Raw genomic sequence first — 22,482 nt, 5'->3', positions numbered from 1 at the left:
GTGCGCATACTTTAACCTGCTGTGAGCAACAGGACGCCTTCAAGATGTTCCAGCGTAGCTAGAGTGGAACACTGATCCAGGGCCACTACCTTCTGTCACCCGAGACTCCTCGAAAGATGCGCTTTAATAAGAAGGCGAACTACAACTTGGAGCTGGCGGTGTGCACTCCGAACCCCGGCTTCCAGGAGGACAGCGGGTCACGGCAGGACTACCCCGCCGTCCTGACCGCGGAGGGCAAGTTGGAGGGCGACGGTGAATACACCCAGATCAAACCGTACGCCGGGATGCCAAAGGAGGTTCTCCTCCTGTACTCGTCTCAAGCTCGGTACCGCGTCCCCCGGGAGATCTTGTTCTGGCTGACGGTGGCCTGCACGCTGGCTCTCTTGGCCGTCACCGTGGCGATCATCGTGATGTCCCCGCGGTGCCTGAGCTGGTGGCAAACCTCCCCGGTGTACCAGGTCTACCCGCGCTCCTTCAAAGACTCGGACGGGGATGGAGTTGGAGACCTCAACGGTAACTTTACACGAAACGTGTTTTCTTCTGTCAGCGATGCAAATGTTCTAAAACGACTACTAAAAGTTGAGTATTTGACGGCTTCTTTGGCTCGTTATTTCACTCTTATTAGCATTTACGTGCATCCAAATTGACACCGTAAACGGTGATATAATAAACTGTTTTCCACATGGTTAAGACAATATTATTATACTTACTAAACCAGTCATAATGTGTGCTTAGTTTCGTGTATTAATTTACTGTAATTGTAATTGCCACGACATACAAAAATGAATAAGTATAAGTGTCATTTTCTTCCAATAAGTACGTACAAAACCGCAGATTTCAAATGTTTAAACTGTGTCATTGAGCTGTTACTAGGTTTTCAAAGGTAGCAACTTGGCATGTAGAAGTATATTTTGGTCTCCTCTGCGATGACTTTGACACAGTCGTTCATGTACCAGTCTGTAGGAATCCGTCTGTTTTTCCTTTGCAGGAGTTCGGCAGCAGCTGGATCACTTCCTCCACCTGAACATCAAGACGGTCTGGATCAGTCCCTTCTACAAGTCCCCCATGAAGGACTTCGGCTACGACGTGGAAGATTTCCGAGCCATCGACCCGATCTTTGGGACCATGCAAGACTTTGAGAACCTCCTGGCTGAAATGCATCAACGAGGTACCCACCAGGAGAAATCCCTGTGCGGTGACGGTGTGACGCTGAGCTTTCTTTGTCTGTCAGGCTTGAAGCTGATCATGGATTTTATTCCCAACCACACCAGCGACAAACACCGCTGGTTCAATCTGAGTCGGGCAAGAGAGCCAGCATACGAGGATTACTACATCTGGGCCGACTGTAATGCAACAGATCCCAGGCCTAACAACTGGGTAGGGACGGCGCCACTTTTTAGCAATGTCAGCCTTCATGCTGTTATGATTTATACATCTTAGAATTAAATATGTTGCCTTGAAAAGATCTCAAACCTGTTCAGCAAGTGTAGATGAGGATTGAGGATACAGAGCAGGTACAGTTGGATTATAATCTTCTGCCTAATGAAGCTGCTTCACGTCTCCACGTCTCTCCCCATGGTAGCTGCGGCACATCTCCAGACAGGGATGGTCCAGATGTTATGACACCTTTCGATGGTGTGAAAGTGCATGGGAAGTCACAGACACAATTATGTGCTTTAACAGTTCAGGATGCATCTTGTGGCCTGTCAAAAGTGGCACCTTCATTGTTGCAGGCTCTGAGATGTGACAGCTCTAGTCCACCATTTGGTCGGTGCCTCTGGTGCCTCACACTGTTGATGTTTAGTTATGAAGATGTGAGTGCTGTTGTTTACTGCTGTTGAAGAGGAAGAATTTTCATGTGGTTGAGGGTCCTGTCAAAAGACTGAAGGTATCTTCCTGAGGAGTTGAATATGCAGTCTAGTCTTTGCATCCTCTTGATAGTCCACAAACTCATGGCCAACCTTAAATTTACTGTGGAATTCCTTCCCCAGGTGAGCATTTTTGGGAACTCTTCATGGACGTATGACGACGTCCGCGGTCAATGCTACCTTCACCAGTTCCTCAAGGAGCAACCGGACCTAAACTTCAGGAACCCGAACGTCAAAAGAGAGATTGTGGTACTTACATGACTGAATATGAGATGGGTGCAAGACACTCTGTGTCAAATGTGTGTTTATGATGTGAGCTAATCTGTCCCAGAGTTAGGCTCTCAGTCTCAACACCTTTAACAGAGAGGGAGAAAAAAAAAGATCTCTAACTCTCTAAGTTGTGACAGTGAACAACATGTGATTCAAAGTGTCTACCGGATGATTTTTCACCTCACGTCAGCTTCACCAAGTCAACATGTTGTGTGAGAGCACGCGCGACACCATGCTTTGCTAGTTATACATTCACATTAACATGTTTTAATTGCCGTTGTCAAAGTACAACGTCCAGGTAAATAAGCTACTCAGCACATTGCTGCCGAGTCACATGTATTTGCATTTGCATTCTAATGTTTCAGGATCTGATACGTTTCTGGCTGAAGAAGGGGGTGGATGGATTCCGGATGGATGCGGTGAAGCACATCTTTGAGGCATCACACCTGAGGGACGAGCCTCAGGTGGACCCAGACAAACCACCAGTAAGTGTCCCCCCGCCCTTAGCAGCCAAGTTGCCGACAGGATCTGCTGGACCCAGAGACGGATGGCGGCGTTCACGTCTTTTGTTGCTTTTAATCTCCCTCCATAAAGGGCCACAAGTCTGCCTCTCTGATGTTTACGTCCCACTAACTTTAAACTTGCAGCAGTTGCTTAGTTGGCTGGAAACCACCGATGTCTTGGGTGCAACTAGCAAGACTAGTGGCTCCAAGTTGGTGTGAATGTATCTATAGGAGATGTTGTTTCGCACAACACAAAGCAAAAAGCTAAAAACCTGTCTGTTAAACCCTGCGCTTTGCCTGAACAATACATCACAATAGGAGAGCATTCTGGCAACCTTTTGGTTTGAAGCCATTTTGTAGTATAGTAGTGATAGTAATTCTGTTTTGCCAGTTTTTCTTTTGGCCTCAGGTACGGTCAGTCCGATCCACTGCTTGGCGCAGTGCTAAACGTGTTGATTCAAAAGTCCATTCAATCTTTCACATTGACTTATATTTGCATCTATACATGCTCAGATATTTTGGGGGTGTAGCTAACATTTTTTTCCTTAAAAGTTGAGCCATTGAAACACCAAAGCCTCAACAAAACATATATTTTAACAAATAAATAAAGGTATCTTATGGCATCCATCTCATTTTAATCTTAAAAACCATTAGAGGCCTTGGACACCCTGAAAAGTATCTAGTCGTTTCACCAACTATCCCCTTCCATGTAGGAGAGTAGCTCTGATAGGACAACTTTCATTGTCCTCTTTTCCTCTGGATTATCTTCATCTATTATCTATCTATTATCTACTGAGCAGTGCCTGAACTGTTTATCTTGACAAACAAAGTTGGATTTTATTGCAAGGCTCTCGCCTTTATAACTTTGATGTTAAAGCAGTTTTTCTGTTTGGAATTCCCTTTATGGACCAGCTGGCATCAGGAATGTGACATGCTGTTATTTTTAAATGTCAAGCTCATGATGAAGACTTCCCCGAGTGAGTCAGTCTTCATCACTCAAACTCAGTGAAAGAAGTCCTCCTCTGAGACTGACTAAGAAGATCCTCCTCGCTGAGGAGAGATTAGGAGAAAAGAGGCATATTTTAAAGGATTACTGACCACTGCTGAGGAGCCATAACACTAATCTTGCTGAGTCACTTCTCCTGTGTTCCACTGAACAAAACAAAGAATAATGCTCAAGCAACGCATCAGTGCGACACATGTTCACCCCCCCGCCTCTCCAAAGAGTCGTTGTCTTTAAGAGACTCTTTTGATGATAAACTTCATAGTTGTGGCTTTCTTATCTGTGAGAGAGATTACAAACTATAATAGCTGTGCAGTCGCCCCTCAGTGATCACAGGTTGTAGTTAAGATTTAATGATCTAGCCACGGGAGATTTACAACTGGCACTATTCTTTTTTCGATCCATTGAAAGCCTGTCATTGTGTACAATAAAGATAGCGACTGCTGACTTCGCACAGGAGCTGAAACATCCCAATAAATGACGATATAAATGGCCTGGATCACAAGTCGGTGTAGGTGTTTTTAGAGTTTGTAAATTTGTTTGTAAAACGGACAGAACATCTTTCTGCTTTTAGGCGATCCCCTGTTATTTACAAACTCCACAAGTTGAAGTAGAAGTCTACAAGGTTACAAACCTGGCAATACACTTACAAACTCAGGAACAGACTAGTTAGCAAAAGTTGTAAATTGGTTTGAAATGTTGCAAATGTGTTTTGTTATTTGTCAATTTGTTCCCAAAGTTTCTGAATGTATTTGCACTTATCTGTCACCATAGACTGAATTTGAATCATATCACTTTTTTAAATTTCAAGAGATATCTAATTGTATGGATAATTTGTGACAATAATAATGATTGAAAATCACAATGAAATGAGCTGCTTGGCGGAGGACTGCAGAGATTTTCTATATCATGCTGATTCTCCTCATGTCTTAGATGTCTCATGTCTAGATGGAAGGAAAATTTCAAATTTAAAGCACAGAAATTGCTTTAACGCTTATGTGTATGACTCATGTCACAGACACAACGGAAATGTGTTAATTCTAGTGTCCGATATTGAGTTCATTAAGTGAGATGAATTAAGGATCTTCAAGCTATTTCATGGTTGTGTTATTTTATTTTATTAAGTTCCTTTGGTTTATTTCCAAAATGGGGCGTGGCTCAGAGGAGGCCCAGGAGTGGTTGCTGCACATAGAGACAGAAACTTTTTGTGAATATTGTTTACAATGCAGCTGTTTAATAACATAGAAATGACTCCCTAAAGTCCGTGGTGATTTTGCAATATCCTAATGGTTTGAGTCTGCTGCAGGAAGAAATAACGACAGAGTGGGACCTCTACCACGACTACACCACCAGTCAGCTGGGCCTGCACGACCTGCTCCGGGACTGGAGAGCAGAGATGGACGCCTACAGTCGGGAGCCAGGCAGATACAGGTGTGGACCCTTTTCTACACTTCACTATTGATGTGACCTTTGTATCTGGTGAGTTGAGAGATGAATGTGGATTCACTTCAGGTTCATGGTGACCGAGTCTTACGATTATCATGAGATAGACAAGACCATGATGTACTATGGTACTCCGCTGATCAAAGAAGCTGACTTCCCCTTCAACTTCTACCTGCTGGACCTGCCTCGCAATACCAGCGGCTGGTGGGTGAAACATCTGGTTCACCTGTGGATGGGCAACATGCCTGAGGGACGGTGGCCCAACTGGGTGGTAAGAAACCTGCTTTCCTCTCTTCAAAATAACCAGTGCGCATTTACAGAAAAGACATTAACACTGAAGTCACTGGTCAGTTTGAATTTGTTTTGTTTTTGTTTTGAGGTTTGTTTATAGATCAATGGTTACCTTTGTCACTTCAAAGTATACATGCATCTTAATTAAGTGAAAGAAAAGTGACTTTGGTAAGATTGTATTAAAAACTCTAAACATGCACTTATTAAATGATAAAAAAGTTGAGAATTGAAGAAAAAATAAAATGAAAATTGAAAATACCGATATATCAATAATAATAACAACAACAATAATAATAATAATAGCAATTGATCCAAGTTTTGCAAATAAATTATTAAAATGAAAGTATGAACTGGCAAAGTAAAATGCAAAATTCACATTATTTTAAGATAAAACTGACAGAAATAAAAAAAGATTTTTAAAGTCAATTGGTGTAGTCAGTTCTGTCAGCTGTCCATCAGTAGTGCTGACAGGTTGAGCTCCTCACAGGTAGGGAACCATGACCGACCTCGGATCGCCACAAGCGTGGGTCAGACTTATGTCCCGGTCCTGAACATGCTCCTCCTGACTCTGCCTGGGACACCGACCACCTACTACGGTGAAGAAATCGGCATGGAGAACATCAACATCACAGCGAGCCAAGTGCAGGACCCCTTCGGCAAATACAATATTGTGAGTGGAGATTTTTATCACTCGAGTGTCCCTGAAGAGCCTTTTTTTTAATGGCTGTGTAAACCTTCTGATGGCAGAGCAACAGCCGGGATCCTCAGCGGTCTCCCATGCAATGGAGTGGAGAGGTGAACGCAGGGTTTAACACCCAGACCAACCTCACGTGGTTGCCAGTCCATCCCAGTTACCTGAGTGTTAATGTGGAGGTCAGAACGCATCACTGCAATACACTACAATCAGTTCTGTCTTTGCTCTAGTAAACTAGATTTTTGATGTAAAGAAAAAAAATGTGGACATTTTATTAAAATATTTCAGTTTTTGTTTTTATTTATGCTTCTTTTGTTGTAGCTCTTCTATGACATGAACTTATATATTGATGACATCACACACTCATTTCAACAAACATTATTTTTGAACTTGTGATCGAGACTTTCTGATGTGAAACAATGTTCTTTGTCCTCCAGACTCAGCGAGCGGACAGTGGTTCGGTGCTGGCCCAGTACGGCTCCCTGAACGCTCTGCGCCAGGCCGAACTCCCACTGAATCGTGGCTGGTTCTGTTACGTCCATGCGGACTCCAACGTCTTCTCCTTCCTCAGAGAACTGGACGGTCTCCAGCGAGCCTTCCTCATGGTCCTTAACTTTGGGAAAGAACCCGCCACCACAGATCTCTCCTCTGTGTCGGAGCTGCCGGACCAGCTGCAGGTCTTGATGAGCACAAATGTGACTAACAATGGCAAGGTTTTTCAAAAGTCCAGAATCCTGACAGCAGCTGGAGAGGGTTTGGTCATTCGGTACCACACGGACAGTCGGTTTAATCCCAGCCGTCCCGGACAGTGCTACATCTCTGAGAAGGCCTGTTATCTCAGTGTGCTGGATTTGCTGTATAAATGCTAATTTGACTCCTTTTGTGCGGTTTTGGTTGAGTAATAAAAATAGCACCAACCGTCACTCACTTCTCCTGACATTAATCTTGGCTTCCTCATAATCTCTGCCTCAGAAGATGAAGTTGGGATGCTCATCGTGGGTCTGCTTCTGGCCTCTTCCTCCTGCGTGCAGCTGAGGGAGGATTTAGTCTCAACTCTTTGTAGATGAAGGCCAGCTCTAGCACTTCCTGTGACGTTAGAAGAGACAAAATAAACATCTTGTTTCACTCAGGCTTGTCGCTTCGGCTTGTAGGCGACACAACACAACCGGACTCAGATTACACATTTATGTCGGTGATTTTCCTCTCGGCGCCTGTACAGTACCTCCTCCATCTTACACTCCAAGTCTCCAGCTCTCACGTGGCTCTCTCCTGGTCGAACCTTCAGCAGGACGTTTGGCTGTGGTGTGTTTTCTGACAGGAAAGAAGACTGGAGGTCAAAGTTTTATCTCTCGGAATTCCTCTTATCTAATTGTCGGCCCACTCCCTTGGCTGCCCCTCTCTCAGTGTCCATCTTCATCTCCCACCCACATTATCCTCAGCGGCGTCTCGGCCTGTTTCACAAGCGCGGTCTTGACCTTGACAGCTCCCTGTCTGTGGCGTCTAATCTCTGGCTCTGATACGCTATCTCTCCACCATGCTAATGGGTCGGCCCACCCGCCTGGATGCGTCTATGCCATCAGCACTTTATCAAAGACCCCCGAGAACATGGAGACAGATTAGCCGGACATATACACACACACATACACTTAAGCTGCAGAGAGTATGGAGGAGACGTGCGAGATAATGTGTGCGTTTGAAACCAGTCAAGATGGAGGAAGAGAGAGGCCTATAAAGAGGAGTAACAAGGATGTGGAGGAGGAGGATTATGAGTGAGAGGGAGAGAAAGAACCCTTCTGCTGGGACTTGGGAGCAATTAGCAAACACACCAGACTGCAAGGTGACTCACGCCGCACTTTAGTGGTGAGCTTCCATTGATCACAGTTGGAGTCAGAAGATGGAGCGCAAATGAGTGGATTTTCCGATCTGACTGCACAAGTCATTCTATTCCCAGGGCTGAGATCTGAGACACTTAACTGAAATTAATTCATCTCAGAAAAAAAATAACGAAAAAAATAAAGTTTTTCTGACACAGTTTTAAAGTGCAGCAGTTCCAGTCGTGTGATGATGAAATATGAAGTTCCAGGTGATAGGAAACTTTTGGTTAGAAATAGCAGAAAAAGGTGATTTTCTCCAAAGCACACTCACAACACCCACCCAACTTCAATTTGTTAATTGAGGTGTAAATTATTAATGTGAATAAAATGCAAATAATTCATTCTAATTGACTAACTGCACGAGCGTTTTTTCCCTGCTACTCAGGGTGAGAGGTAGACGGCACCAAGGGCATGTTGCCGGTCCAACACCGGTGGGACAGACAGAAGGAAGATCAATCTTTGTTCTGTTAGGACAAGGTACTCAATGCGATGCTAGGGCTGAGTATTGGCAAGGAACCCATGAGACAGTACACGTTGCAATATACAGATTCAAACAAATATACTATAAAAAACTACTGTAAACAGTAATTTACTTATTGTTGAATAATGTCTGTTAATTCTGCAAGTCAAATTAGTGTAATAAACATACTTAATTTGAAGTTATTTTTCACTCTTCAACAACACACTGAACGCATTCTAACTTGCAGTACAGTGCAACTCACACTGTCATTGAAAACATGAAGAGCGAAGCGCTTTGAATTACTGACTACACAAAAACAGATCAGTTGTATTTGACTTCCAACTTTGCTAAAATATGAACTAAAATATGAACATATAAAAAAAAAGTCAATATTTAGATATGAGATATCAAGACTGTATCGGAGTTCATTGCCAGATCAATATTCGATCTAACCTCTGACCAAAAGCAAACCACCTAATGGCACTGGGGCCTGCAACCTCCTGGCCACTAAAGATCCATCTGACCAGCCAGTGTGAGAGGATTACCTGCCGGAGGCTGCCTGCTGAAGTGTGTGTCCACGGCCTCTTTAATTCGCTGGGTATATTTCAGGATCCCAGCCAGAGGAACCCGGGTGTCACCTCTGAAGGCCGTCACCAACATTGAAGGGTAGCACTGAAAGACGAGGCCATTTTGACTCACGAGTGAAGAGTTGTCGCTGCTTAAATACACACCTGTGGAGCGATGTTGTGGAGCGGACAATACGACAAGATAGCCTGTCTGTGTTGTGGGTTCTTTAAAGGATCCCCCCACTCCTCCCTGTCTTCTATAGTCAGTGGAAGGTCTGGATCCTCCATTGTTCCCAAAACATCCAGGAAGGGACTCTAGATAAATCAGATCTTCAATATGAAACTAAAATATTTATTAGAAAGAGACAGCACCTCGCTCACCTGAAGTGTAACGGCCTTCACCAGATGTGGGTGTCTGTTGCACAGCGCCCCCACTGGCACAGCACCGGCACTGTAGGCTGTGAGGACAGTGTTGGCAGATGAGGAGACTCCAGAGGAGAAGATATAAAGGAGACAAGCCTGCAGGTCCTCCATTCCTTTGTGCTTGTGTACCACTCTGGCCTGTCTCTGCCATGATAGTCCACGTTCTCCCCCACCTCTGAGAAGAAAGACAAAGGCTCCTCAACTCTTCTGACATGTCGGCGATTGGCTCAAGATCATCCTGATATATTACTCTATTAGGAAAACTGGGGGTGAGTTGGTAGTTTTTTTGTAATCTAGTCAGGCATTTAATCCAGAATAATCTGAGTGGGATTTATCTGAGAACCACTTTAGAGGTTCAAATGTTTAGTGAACCAGTCCGTCATAGAATGAACTTCAGGAGGTAGCTACAAGATAACAATGTATGTACACAAACTCATCTTCATTACTAAAATCTTCCTGCATCGCCGTACTATTCTCTGATCCCAGTTACCGGATGTGGCAGTAGGCCAGCGTCCAGCCGAGCTCCATCAGAAGTCTTCTCTCAGGACAGAACTGCATGGTCAAATCTCTACCATATGCTCCGTACACATGGACGAGAAGTGGCGCCTTCTTCAGTGACTCTAGTGGTCCTGAATGCAGCAGAGTCACTGGGATCAAGGTGCCATCCTACAAATGGGATGGAGAATGGGATTATAATCTGAAAGATTTTAGCACATCGATAATACAAAGTTGACAAACAGTGAATTTCTATCAGCAGCATGTCCTCACTTGGCTGCGGGCCTCTGAGCGTGTCACGATGAAGCTCCTGTCCTTCTCTTGAGCAGCGCCTGAAAGAAGACGACCCTGTTTGGGGTCAAGGGAGTACAGCTCCGGAGGGTGGACTGGCGATGAAATGAGAAACTCCAAAACACAATGATTTTCCGTGAAGCCAGGATGCCTTGTTTCAATAGCACACACCCATGAAGGCAACTAGAAGCAAAAAAATAACAAGGAAAAAAATGAGTACACATTTCAAATAGACGGCTTCACTATTGACAATCCCACCTGTAAGATGTAAGCTTGTCCAGGTTGAGTCAGCGACACAACTACCAGCTCCAGTTGGTTAGCAGGAGTTTTAGTGACCAGCACACAGTGGTCGCCGACAACATCCATGTCTGTGATGACAGTTCCATGGCTGGGGGTGAAGACAGGATCCCAGGAGGCCATAGAGCAGTTAGACAGAGGGGCACGTAGAACCTGGACAGCGCAGGTGAGTCAACAGAGAAGGTCTTCAAGGTCTTGTCATTCTCTTGTATGGCTTTACTGCTGTGCAGGAACATTCTAGCACTATCGCCACTTGCTGTTCAACTGAGCTCAGTGCATTCAATTCAACTCGATCAAGCAAGAAAAGGCTAGAAAAAGGAGCTGCTAGGCAAAGGTCTGCACTCTTCAGTGCCTTTCAAGTGCACATCATATCAGAAGACATTGACACAGAAGAGTTGAAACAGACTCCCCCACTAATTAGATCTCACCTGATACTCCAGGCCAGCTCCAGTGTTCGCTAGGATAATTAACCAGTTCCTCCAATGCTCCACGTGATACAGCAGGTCTGGTTGACGCCTCTGAACCAGAAGAGGCTCCAAAGTGACAGCAGCTGGGATGACCACGAGAACCTCTGAACTGGTCCGGCTGCTGCAGTTGATGGTGAGTATCTGACGGTCTCTGGAGAGGGAAACCTCCACAAACACACTGACAGGCGTTTACGGATCAGATCTGAGTAGGTAACGTTTCCTGGAGTCGAAATGTGAGGATTCAAACTCACTCTGGACATGTTGCCTTGTACACTGAGGTGAAGGTGTTTCTGTTGGAGTTCAGATTGAGGCGGTGCACTTCAATGGAGCATAGATCTTCCACGGTGGTGAAAAACAAAACGTCTTCTGTCGCCCACTCTGAGAGAGAGACAGAACACACTTTAATCCCAGTTTATAAGGAGAATATACATTTGAGAGCCGTACCAAAACTGAAGACTTTGTCCAAAGTCTGTACAATCTTCGGAGGGATGGGATTCTTTTCTCTGAGCCTCACGACAACACACCTATGTCCACACAGTTATTACAATAATATTTACAATGATAGATGAACTTTTATGGCAACCTCTGCTCCTCTTGCTGTGCAGTCGTCAGTGTAGCAGCGAGATGACTCTCCAGGGGAGAGACACGGACTCTCTGGACAGACCACTGAGAAGTTTGCCTCCTTTTCCTTCTCCTGCATTTTGTTTTCTCCTCCCAACCATCAAATTGAGTCAGATCTAGAACCTGGTCTGGGACACCTGCTGGAGAGAAGGCATCACAGCGTACTTGAACTCATGTCCCCAGTGAAGGGGAGGAACATTTCAGGAATAAAAATGTGATTTTGTTTACATTTAATATACACACTTAATCATTCAAAACTACTGTATGTACCTTGTCTTTTGTTTCTTCTGTAGATGCCATCGCTTTCAATCGAGTACACATGGTCACGTCCATACACCTTGTGAGGAGAAATTATTATTTTAAACACATATAAAAATTAAAAAGAAGAAAATAAACATGATAATACGGGAGTTCACAATGCTTTAGAAATCAGCAAATAATTACAGACCAATGAGCAGTCAGATGAGTCAGAGAAGCGACGGTATGTTGCCTTCAGTCTTCTTTTAAAATATCCCACCAAGTCCTTGTATTTATCAAATCCAGGGCATCGGTGATCATCAGTGTCCTGATAACATTTACACATTGTATTTATGTAATTGATTGAATAGAATATACTGTAGACTGCAAACAAACGTGCAGTTGCTTCAGAGTTGTGACGACTGAGCACACAAATAGCACAAGTTCCATAAACAACTCATTACAAGGACAACACTGAAAACACCGTTTTAAATTTAAATAAATCTAAATTCTAGACACTGACCATATTAATACAACTTACCGACTTTTGACAACTTTGTGAGAACGTATGGATGCATCGTATCCATTCACGATCAGAGCTTTTCCATAGTCGAGATGAAACACACCGAGCAGGTGAAACAAACTTTGCTAGAATTGTCATTCTGAACGTCATCAATTTAATAACGCCTCAGCTACGATGAAGTGCTTCATCTTTTTCATAGATTTATCACAGGCCCTCATTTTCTGTTAGACTGAAATATGACCAAGACTGTGTTTAGATTTTACCCAAAATGATCTCAGTAAATGCACCGGGCAATGCGTTTCCTATACAACCCATGTGTTTTGACGTCAGAGCACATTCCAGACAAAAGTAGTCAAACTCAGACAAGCGCTTTGGCGCAGTGTATAAAGATACAACGATCGATTTTTAAAACTTGATTAAAATGCCTTTAGTATTGAAAGTGTACGGAAGTGGGGCCAAACCATTGTGGGAACAGCTGGTGTCATTTCAGCCTCTGCCGCATATCTCTTGAAATTGTCGACATTTGTTTTTTACCGTTTAAAGGAATTCGACCGGACACTGTGACTGTCCCGTTACGTGGGGCGCGTTAAACCTGGTCTCTCTCCATCATGTATAAAACGGAGGAAGAATGTGCCGGTGCTCCTGGGGACTGCGACCCGGCGTCCACTAGCAGGAGGGATTTTAATAAAAACACCTGTGGTACCGAGTCACTAAGACCCAGTGAGGGAACTGGTGGTTCCGCTGAGGTCGCCCGAGCCAGATGGACTCTACTGAGACAGGTATTATTCAGTAAGGAGTGTAGCAAACAACCCCCTTGCTCTCACCTCTTTAACATAGATGAATGAATAATGCGAGCTGTGGATTGTTTTTGTTTATATGCCCCATAAATTCGTCGTGTTTGCACCCTAATTCTAAATGTCGGATTATATTCACTGGCGTAATGTGTTTTTTTTTTTTTTTTTTTTTTTATATACCTGGGTCTTGTTCTGCTGCCAGTTTCAGTCAACTCCTCTGTCGTTGAGTCATATACTAACCAACTTATGATCAGATGTCCTGAGTGACCTAGTCATGGTGCAGTGATCCAGTAGAAAAAGTAAAGAACCTGTCCAATTTGACACTGTGGTTTTATTCATATTAATCCAAAAATGCTTTGCAAGATAGAAAAGACACAGCAATACACACTCTCTTGGTGTAACTGTTGAGTTAATGTGCTATGTTCGAGATGACCAGGACATTCTCTTCACAAACACAAGTCCGGGTGCACATCAGCTGAGCTTCTGGTTCTAGCCAAACAAGGGCATGTTATGCATGAATGTCTTGAAAGACTTAAACCAGCTTTCATTTTTTTTCCATTCTCTCGAAGTGCTTGCACAATACCATATCGCCACCTGATCTGTGTGATATTTTACAGTCTTGATTTAAGTGTATCATTTTTGCTTAATGGGATGCAAATGTACTTTTTTTGGTTGTGACTTACATGGTAAAAAAGATTTATCTTTATCTGGGCCTTGTCCTCCGTAAATGCAAAGACTAGACATAAGAGAAAACAAAAAAACTGAAAGAAGTGTGTTTTTCTTTTTACTTTACTTTGTGTCAACACTGGGAGAGTAGTTACAGAGTATGACTATGTATCTATTTTAAATGTGGCATTTTAAGTTTTATGAAGGTCCCTGGATGAGAAATGAGACCACCATGGAAAGATGAAGTGCTGTGAAGTAGTGAAATAATTGGCCACTCATGCTAAAATGAACACGAGCAGAGTCATGTTTCCCCAATGTTCTGGTTTATTTTATCAAACATGTTTGACATCTACGTCTCTCCTCTCTGTCAGGTGTTGCGTCAAAAACAAGCGGACAGTCCTGATGTGAAACAGGTGTCTGTCCGCAGGTTTGCAACCTTTGACCTTTTTTGCCGAAAACCTGTGAAACCCGACACTAGTGATGATACAGATGACCAGTGGGTGGAGTACAGAAGTGTCCGCTTTCCAGAGTTCAGTGCCTTGCTCAGGTATATTCCCACACTTTCCGCATGTCCCCTCTGTGGGGAGCTACTGTGTCTGTGGGGGGTTCTATCTAGAGAATTATGGTGCCTCTAAAATATGATGTTGTTAGCTGACACCAACCATAGATCCCACTTGCCCATCACTTCAAGCCTTTTTTGATGGAATGCGCAAGTATATAATAATCAGCTCTGAGTCCAGACTCTTATGAGGTTAGTCAGCTCATCTGATCCAAGTATGGAAGGCAAAAGGATATCATGATGACATTTTGCAGACTGGACGCTAGCAATTTCCTCATTATCCACTTGCTGTATAAAATTACATGGGCGTATAGTAGAAGATAAAAAGATTTGATAAGTGTCTTATTTAAGGAATATAGTGAAATTTGTGATTTGATATCTGTATTTTCCATTTCTATCAGAGATAACCTCGGACCTCTGCGTGTCAATGAAGTGCTCAACAGTTTCGACAACACAGGGAACGTCTGTAAGTGTATTTCATTTATTTCATCATGTCTGTTTTGTGGTTCCACAGAGTACTTGCTCCTGCTGCTTCTGTCAAAGTGCAACCCAGTAAACTGCCCCGTTACATCGGGCTCATGCTGTGCGCTGTAAACATCAGATTGATGGTATAATGTCGGTGATTTGACTCCATCTGTGTGTCCATGGTGGTGCTGCTGCACATCCTTTGTCCTTCTAATGTCCTTCAAAAGTTAAATGTGCAGCGGTTTTGTTGTTGCTTCTGTGGACACTGATGAGAGGTTTGGTGGAAGGATAGGACCTGAGTAGAATAGGGATGTGAAGGCACGACATGATATGAAAGGAAATAACTTCACCCAAGTTCAAATAGCTACGATTTCCCCTTCAGAGGGTGATGCTATTTTTGTCCTCATTATGATTTGACAGTAATTATCAAAGGAAGGAGTCCTTGAAATTATTATATAACTGCATTGTGAGTAAGATGATCACTTTTAAAGTTGATAAGGATGTTTTAAAATAAGCGTAATTATATTGGAACGGGTCAAATAGAAGTTTAATGTGTTTCCATAAACATTGTGATTCAAGAAGTGTTGTGAAATGGGTTAAAATATCACTTAAGAAATGAATCTAAATAACACCTTATTGTAAAATGGTCATAAATTAACAAAGTAAAAAAATTAAAATAAATAAATTTAAAGTCAATGGAATTTATTTTAAGCCAGTGTTGGGCCTGCCAGAATGAGGCTACCTTGTCAACAACTCAGAAAAGTTTTTTTTTTTAAGCCAGGAGGTGGCGCTATGTCCGTAATGAAGCATCGGAATTATTCTTAATTTCCCTGCGATTATAACCGATGTTTCTTACCACATTATGCCTTGAAAATATACTGAATAATATCCACTAACAAATAATCTATCAGTGATATTCACATAAACTTAACAGATAATAATACATTGTCAACTTGTTTCTCAAGAACTGTAGTGTGTATTTGCTGTGATGTGATTTAGATTTTGGGTATGGATAAAGGATGCGACAGAAAATCTTGATTCAAATGTCTATAATGAGGTGTTGGGCGCCTGAACTGATGTGATAATACCCCTTTTGGAAAATGCCCCCGCCCTGTTGTCTCACCTCTTTTGCCCCACTCTGCTCTCAGCTGGAGTCATGCTTGGCCAGATGGGTAACTGAGTTCCTGACTGGAGCTGGTGGATTAGCACAGTCGGAGATGAGAGCATAGTGAAGGGGGTGGCGGCACAATAGGGGAGCCCTTGGGTGGGCATGCCAAAGGTGTAGTGTGTCCCGTTTTCAAGTGGTTTTTTTATGCTATATGTCACTTTGAAAGGAAGGTTGAAACTCTTGACTGGAAGATATGTCAACGACAGTCCTCGCCGGCGCAGGACTGCGTGTGAGGAGGTGATCCCGAGTCTCAGACAATGAGCCAGCCATCTCCCCCTGTTCTCCTACTCATGTTTGGGACTAGTAATGCGTGAGATCAATTAGGATTGGTTGAGAGGAGGCTCTGAAAGGCCCAGAGGTGACCCTGTCAGAGCCGCGGGGAGTGTTTGTGTGTTTGGGGTGGATATTTGACAGAATATACACAAAGATCCACTGAAGACTCTGATATAAGTCCATTCTCTCGTGCTCACAAGTCCTCAAATCCTCCGCACTTACACACAGACTCACTTGCAATCACACCTTCCCTGCTATCTTGATAATCCTCTACTCCTGAGGTGTAGACAAGCCCAATTCCTAGGGGTCCTTGTCTTCCTGAATGGTGGGCTAAAAAGCCCGGCCGGATTAGCCCATTGCTTCCAAAATGTGGACTCAGCTTAAAATTGCTGCCCCTCTCAGCAGGACTCTCTCTGGCTGCCATTGTGTTTGTCCCACCACTGTGCATGTATGTGAACAATATGTCGTGTCTTAAGGCGACAATAAGCTGGAGTCAATGGTTTTCATGTCAGAGCCAGAGGGGCGAACAAAAACTCTCAATTAAATGGACAGTGTATAACGTTACTGGGAAGGCCCTTTGCGCAGAATACGGATAGCCACCATTTTTGGCAGTTTAATGGGCACTTTGCTTCCGAACAAAAATGAACTAAAATGGTGTTTTTACTGGTGATGATTGTGAAAATTTTATTATCATTGTAGTTGTTGACATTGTTTTTTTGTTGTTGTTTTTGTTTAAACTTTGTTCAGTTATATGTGCTATATTATGTATAATATAGGTAAACTAATGATGAATTCCATTAAATCAAGTCCTTACTTCATATTCTCCTTCATTTTCACATATTCATTACCATCTTAGTGCAGTAATTGTATCATGTTAATTTTTATTAACTGACTACTTCAAAAACATTTTAACTGGAACAAATAACACAGATGAGCTACATGTAGCTTTGTGCTAAATTTCCTGGTGCACCATGTGGTACAATGTGATGTTATCACTAGGGCTTTAAATTGCATTAAAGGAGAGTTAACTTGCAATTAATCGCAAATTAAAATCACAAATTTTTCTTTACGTTACATTGGAACAGATGCAAAAGTACTTTATTTAATTTTGTTTTAATTGATGGCAAGTGAGCACTGCTGCGTGATGAAACAGGATTAAACATTCAATGAAGGAGATTAAATGAGTTGGTGAGAAGCTGGACAGAGCATGAAGTTTAAAAAAAAAAAACAAACATCATGACAGAAGCATAAAAAAATGTTCAGTGCACTTCATGATGCATATCTGCAAAGCTGCTGTCCTTGATACCTGTACGGCCCGCTGTGTAGTACAGGTTACAGCGAGAAATCAGAAAATATTGGATAAATACATCCTGTTAAATGCTGGTAATCAATACAATGTCAATAGCCAGGTGGAACATTGACCTGCTCGACTCATGCAGGGACACTGAATACACCATCGTGTTGACCTAGCAGTTGACCTAGCCATTCTCAATGAGATAACAATGACAGGAATGTTAGCAAAAGACTGGGGGAAAAAGATTGATAAAACAGATTAGTTCAGACTGAAACCAGTGTATGTACACTGTAGACAATAGCATCTTAGGACCTGAGCTGACATATTTTAGTCATGAAAGTGGTAATAATAATAGCAATTGTTACAAGCTGACTGACCACAAACAACTTCCTGAACGAAGACAAATGTCTGTTACTTCCCTTATCAGGTCCTTCCAAGCCCAAGTACTGTAGCTAAAAGGAAACTCAATCAAACCAGCAGATTAAAATGGTACTGTGATGTGTGTATTACTTGGCGTCATTCGGACCATGCTAATGAACCGGGTTGTATTGACTTTTAAAATCAAGGTTTGGGGTCCAGTTTTCTCAAGATGAGGTTGCAGTGAAGATAGCGAAGCATGAGTGTGTTGGACTTGTTTGAAGGGCACAGAGGGATAATTGGACCACTGTGTAAAGGTCCAGAGTGCCAGTGAAGCACATGTGAAGTAGTGAGAGCGTGAAGCTGTTGTGCTTCTGCAGTCGAGGGTTAGGGCTCGGATTTGTCGCCTCATCCGTCTGCGTAAACAGCAAGCGTAGCTCTGAATGCTTATTTACCAGCAAACTTGCAAATGTCAACAGATTAGTTGTGAAATCGTCTAGAGAGGTGTTAAGGAGATTCCAAATCAAAACGTCACCTGAGGTGTTTCACAGGGAAACGTTTGCTGTCATTAGTCGCGGCTGTAAATCTCCCCTCTGGCACCTGCCCAGATGTCCTGAAATGTCAGTTACATTTGTAACTCATTATGTTTTTCAATGAAGAGCGGGGGCCTTTTCAGAGAGTCTCTTGATCACTTTGAACCTTTTGAACTTTGAACCTGTGACCTCACTGGTTCTTTGGCTGACAGTGTGGGGCTTGTAATTGTAAGAGAGCTTTGTCTGAGTGTTGTTTGGGGTGTTAGGGGTGCTTGTTTCCTGCCAGGGATCAGGATTTTACCACACAATCCAAGCCTCTGGGGTTAGGTGACTAAGAATTCATCAGAGGAGGCTTTAGATGGAGCTTGTTGACATTGCACAGCTTTCACTAAGAGGGATTTTCAGGATTTGGCCTTATTTGTCTGGGTTCTCTTACAGGTAAGGATGATTGCTGTGTTGTGTGTGGTGCGCAGACGGTACTCGGTCACATTTATACATTAACCCAACAAACATAAATATGCTATACCAGAGGCGGGGCAAAGTGAGACTCGGTTGCCACAGGTGGCCCTTTGCCTGTATTTTTTTCCTCGTGAAGTCAGATTCTTTTTCCGACTTCTTTCAGCGACTTGGATAATAATTCGATTACTTTAATGAGTAATTTATTGACCCTGTAGATAAATAACGTATTGGAAAAACATATGTTATGGGCCTGCAAGTAACGATTATTTTGGTCATTGACTGGTCACCTACTATCACAACGATAAGTATGTAAATTTTATGTAAATGTAAGACTTGCATGATTTATATTTCAATTTTAGTTGCTCAAAATGTGGTTTGAAAGCTATATGTCCTTTGATGTGTCCTTTGATGTTATGACTATGTAGACTAGTCGTAGCCCTAGTTCTAATTATGTGCTTTTTTTACCATACTTACATATTTAGCCCGTAGTTTGCAAATCTTTCATAAAATGAAAAAAAAGTGAAATAGTGTTAGAAAATAATATAGTTCATAACAATAAAAATAAACATAATAATAATAATAATAATACATTCCATGCTGTGTCGTTATGGCATATTTCTCATTGATATTTGAGTGACATGAAAGATTGCTTTTCCTGTCTTTCAGCCGCCCTCACATTAGTCACTGTGTTGTCCCCTTTGAAAATCTGTTGGCCTGCCCTTGCCCAGTTAAATTTTTTTATTTTTGTTGTGAGTAATGTTAAGTTCAAACTCTGAGCCGCAAAATCTTGTCATCGTTTCTTTCTTTTATTTTGTATTTTCTTAATGAATTTTACAATGTGTTAGTAACCATGATCAAAGTACATCCAAGTTAGGAACAACTTTTAAATATTAGATTATTTTTTTAGAATCAGAATCAGAATCAGAATGAAAATATTCTATTTCGACTCTGACATTTTTATAATCAGAGTATAAAACATAGACAAACCCAAGATGTGCACTCTTTAGCTCTTATGAGAAATGTTAAGAAAGTTCACTTGAAGAGTTTCCACCCATGCCAGGGTTTCCGAATGTACAGATCACTTGTCTGTGCTCTCTCCTGTAGTAAAATGAATGAAAGCCTAAATACTCTCCGCTATAAGTCAGTCGTCCCTGACAGTCCTGGTTGTGACGCTGTCAGAGTGTTCTCAATCGCCATGCGTGAGCTACAATAGGTGTCCCCACCCGCCGTCTCCCCTTGTGCCAACCCTTTTGCAAAGCCATGTTTGCACAATTATGCTAATTCGTTGTGCCATGCTGCTAATTATACCTTGTTAGACAATCGCACTAGACTACGAGCTGGCAGCCGCGCACACTCACACACAGACTGTTGTGTCAATGACAAGGTTTGAGGTCCCCCTCTGCGCTGTTTATAACATCCTCTCAATGAAAATGCTACTCTACCACTGCGCTGTGGACGGAGCTCAGGTGTCCGCGTACAATTCTGATCCAAGCTAATCGGTGGAAAATCAATGTGGCAGAGAAACATTTCAGCCACTTTCCAAGAGTCTGGTGTGGTCACATTCAGTTTTGATCTAAAGACGTGTCATAAGGTTCTGGGATTGAATGAGGTAGATAAGGATGAGGATAAGCACCAGTTTGTTGATTATTACAGTAATTTAACGTACTGGAATTCCCAAACTCAATCAAATAGTAGTGTAAAAAAATATTGACATGCTTTATATCACAATATTGTTTTAATATCGCAATATTTGATTATGTGATATTGTCTTGTCTATTTTAAGTCTGTTATATTGACATTTACTATGACATTTCAAGGACATAATATTGTACTGCTTTACATGATTTTTCCCGCTTAAAATGATTCCTCTTGTCAACAAATATTACAATATATAGTTTCACAAACAAACAAATATAGTTTCACGATATATCACAATATATCGTCCCACTCCTGTATAGGGATATGTATCGTATCGCTAGATAGATTCATCTTAAGTCCTTGCCTTAAGTGCTGTAGTTGAAAACCAGTAACCCAAGAAGAAATCAAGACCAAGGCCACAGCATGCCGTGGCTGGTCTAGAGGACTGCAACCTTTTACGCAGAACTTGGTCAACACTGCAGTAATGTATTAAAAAATAAGAATGGATATTACTACAGCAATATACTTGAGGGACAGATCTTATTAACACTGAAGTTTCGTGATACAGTGTCCTAATTTTCTGACCTCAGTATGCGGTGCTATTGGTTTCAAAATGACATGAGGCTTCATTGAAATAGTTGTTCAAACTAAAGATATTAGGGTGCCATCTAGGGACCTCTGAAAATGAGGACGCTGTTTCAAGATAGCTCATCAGCCCGTCACTACTTAGTAACACAGTCATGACTCACCTGAAGGACCCAAATCCTTAGGAGGGTCAAAGTTGAGATTCCCCCGATTTGAATTTCAAATTTGTTTGCCCTAATAGTTGTTTAAATGAAAACGTATCACATCCAAAAGAGGTAAATCTTGTCGATAAGAATAACATCCAAATGTGTCGACTTGGTGCACATTTTTATCACATCTGTCGGGTTTAACCAAGCTGCTGTGTCTCCCTGAACACTATCATTGCTTCTGGAGATGCTACTGTTCTTGCTGCTGCAATTTGCCACTTCTCATAGAGTCCAAGTTTCCTCATCAAAAACCTTAGAGGAAAAAAATTCAATAACTAGATTTTTGCTGCCGATCCCCAATACCGATCAGCCAGAGTGCCGATCATCACCAATACCAACCACATGATGATCACAAAAATGATGAGACGTTCTGTGTAACTTGATTTGAAAAAAAAAACAAAAAACAAATCTTTAAATCATTTTAATTCAGACATGTTTTCGTACACCTCTTCATGGTGTCAAAAATAGAAAAACCTTGCTGAATGCAGCAATTATTCTGTGAAAAGGACGACTAAACATTTAGTTCACTGCACCAGACTCCAAAACGGCGACGGATCCAGTTGTTTCCGTTTCTGTCTCTGCGTGAACGACACCTGAAAGGCTGGTCATCTAGCTCAGTTATTTCTTATCATTCCGAATGTCACGCTTGGACCGGTGGGTGTTGCTAAGAATCAGCTACGCTCACAGCTGCTGAGGAACCAGCGTCTCACTTTCATGAGCCCAGAAAACTCTCTTTTCCTGTGTATGTGCTGCAGAATGCAAAGTTTACGTGACAGACTGAAAGAACCTTCACAGCGACTCACTGCTTATTGAGCAGCGGACGCATCACAACCAGCGGGGCTTCATCAGAGCGTCAGCTGTCACACGTGATCAATTGTTGTGATCGGCAGTGATAGGTAGTGATCGGCATTCAATGATCACGCTAAAATCGGTCACGATCAGTGACTGATCGATCGGAGCATCCCGACCTATATACTTTGGCCTAATAATATTCACGTAATGGCGAGTGCACAGTTCTTAACATTTTATATACATGTATTCATTTTCACCTTCATGTTGTAAACGATAAACGCTTATAAATGATGGTGCAAAACATGACACCAATAACTCAGTTACTACTTGATTTGGGTGTGGTAAGTGTTTTGTCACTCGGTCTATT

The 22,482-nt window shown here is 42.3% G+C and overlaps 3 protein-coding genes across 6 annotated transcripts in view; 2 read left to right on the top strand and 1 right to left on the bottom strand.

Annotated features, from left to right (window-relative positions):
* The first annotated feature begins 48 nt into the window (after positions 1–48).
* slc3a1 (solute carrier family 3 member 1) lies at positions 49–7,065 on the top strand. The gene is made up of 10 exons (XM_053875042.1): positions 49–513; positions 989–1,168; positions 1,232–1,377; positions 1,992–2,117; positions 2,504–2,623; positions 4,951–5,075; positions 5,157–5,358; positions 5,866–6,048; positions 6,126–6,251; positions 6,510–7,065. Exons 1-10 carry the CDS (start codon positions 117–119, stop codon positions 6,939–6,941), a joined length of 2,037 nt encoding a protein of 678 aa, XP_053731017.1. The 5' UTR covers positions 49–116; the 3' UTR covers positions 6,942–7,065.
* prepl (prolyl endopeptidase like) lies at positions 6,384–12,626 on the bottom strand. Of its 2 annotated transcripts, none has more exons than XM_053875040.1 (15): positions 12,345–12,626; positions 12,015–12,131; positions 11,837–11,903; positions 11,529–11,706; positions 11,390–11,469; positions 11,197–11,323; positions 10,907–11,123; positions 10,440–10,631; positions 10,164–10,364; positions 9,886–10,061; positions 9,354–9,570; positions 9,138–9,287; positions 8,952–9,078; positions 7,295–7,383; positions 6,384–7,158 (listed from the first exon to the last, which is right to left on the bottom strand). In XM_053875040.1, exons 1-15 carry the CDS (start codon positions 12,474–12,476, stop codon positions 7,063–7,065), a joined length of 2,166 nt encoding a protein of 721 aa, XP_053731015.1. In that variant the 5' UTR covers positions 12,477–12,626; the 3' UTR covers positions 6,384–7,062. The 2 variants fall into 2 exon arrangements, with proteins under 2 accessions (XP_053731015.1, XP_053731016.1); XM_053875041.1 differs by having other exon boundaries at positions 11,529–11,703.
* Positions 12,627–12,781: 155 nt separating this feature from the next.
* Positions 12,782–22,482, top strand: part of camkmt (calmodulin-lysine N-methyltransferase) — a 98,461-nt gene continuing 88,760 nt past the window's right edge. For all 3 annotated transcript variants that reach the window (XM_053874900.1, XM_053874899.1, XM_053874901.1), the window contains exons 1-3: positions 12,782–13,105; positions 14,158–14,333; positions 14,747–14,811. In XM_053874900.1, the coding sequence (XP_053730875.1) occupies positions 12,935–13,105; positions 14,158–14,333; positions 14,747–14,811 (412 nt within the window). In that variant the 5' untranslated portion in view covers positions 12,782–12,934. The remainder of the gene's footprint in view (positions 13,106–14,157; positions 14,334–14,746; positions 14,812–22,482) is intronic.

The sequence above is a fragment of the Synchiropus splendidus genome, chromosome 9, assembly GCF_027744825.2.
Source record: "Synchiropus splendidus isolate RoL2022-P1 chromosome 9, RoL_Sspl_1.0, whole genome shotgun sequence".
Taxonomy (NCBI): domain Eukaryota; kingdom Metazoa; phylum Chordata; class Actinopteri; order Syngnathiformes; family Callionymidae; genus Synchiropus; species Synchiropus splendidus.
This window is presented reverse-complemented; position numbering and strand designations above follow the sequence as displayed.

Coding starts and splice junctions, on each gene's coding strand:
- slc3a1 (XM_053875042.1), top strand. CDS start 117: ATGCGCTTTAATAAGAAGGCGAACTACAACTTGGAGCTGGCGGTGTGC. Junction 1,378..1,991: donor ATCCCAGGCCTAACAACTGG/GTAGGGACGGCG, acceptor TTCCTTCCCCAG/GTGAGCATTTTTGGGAACTC. Junction 5,359..5,865: donor GACGGTGGCCCAACTGGGTG/GTAAGAAACCTG, acceptor AGCTCCTCACAG/GTAGGGAACCATGACCGACC.
- prepl (XM_053875040.1), bottom strand. CDS start 12,476: ATGACGTTCAGAATGACAATTCTAGCAAAGTTTGTTTCACCTGCTCGG. Junction 11,470..11,528: donor GCACAGCAAGAGGAGCAGAG/GTTGCCATAAAA, acceptor GTGTGGACATAG/GTGTGTTGTCGTGAGGCTCA. Junction 11,124..11,196: donor TACAAGGCAACATGTCCAGA/GTGAGTTTGAAT, acceptor AACGCCTGTCAG/TGTGTTTGTGGAGGTTTCCC.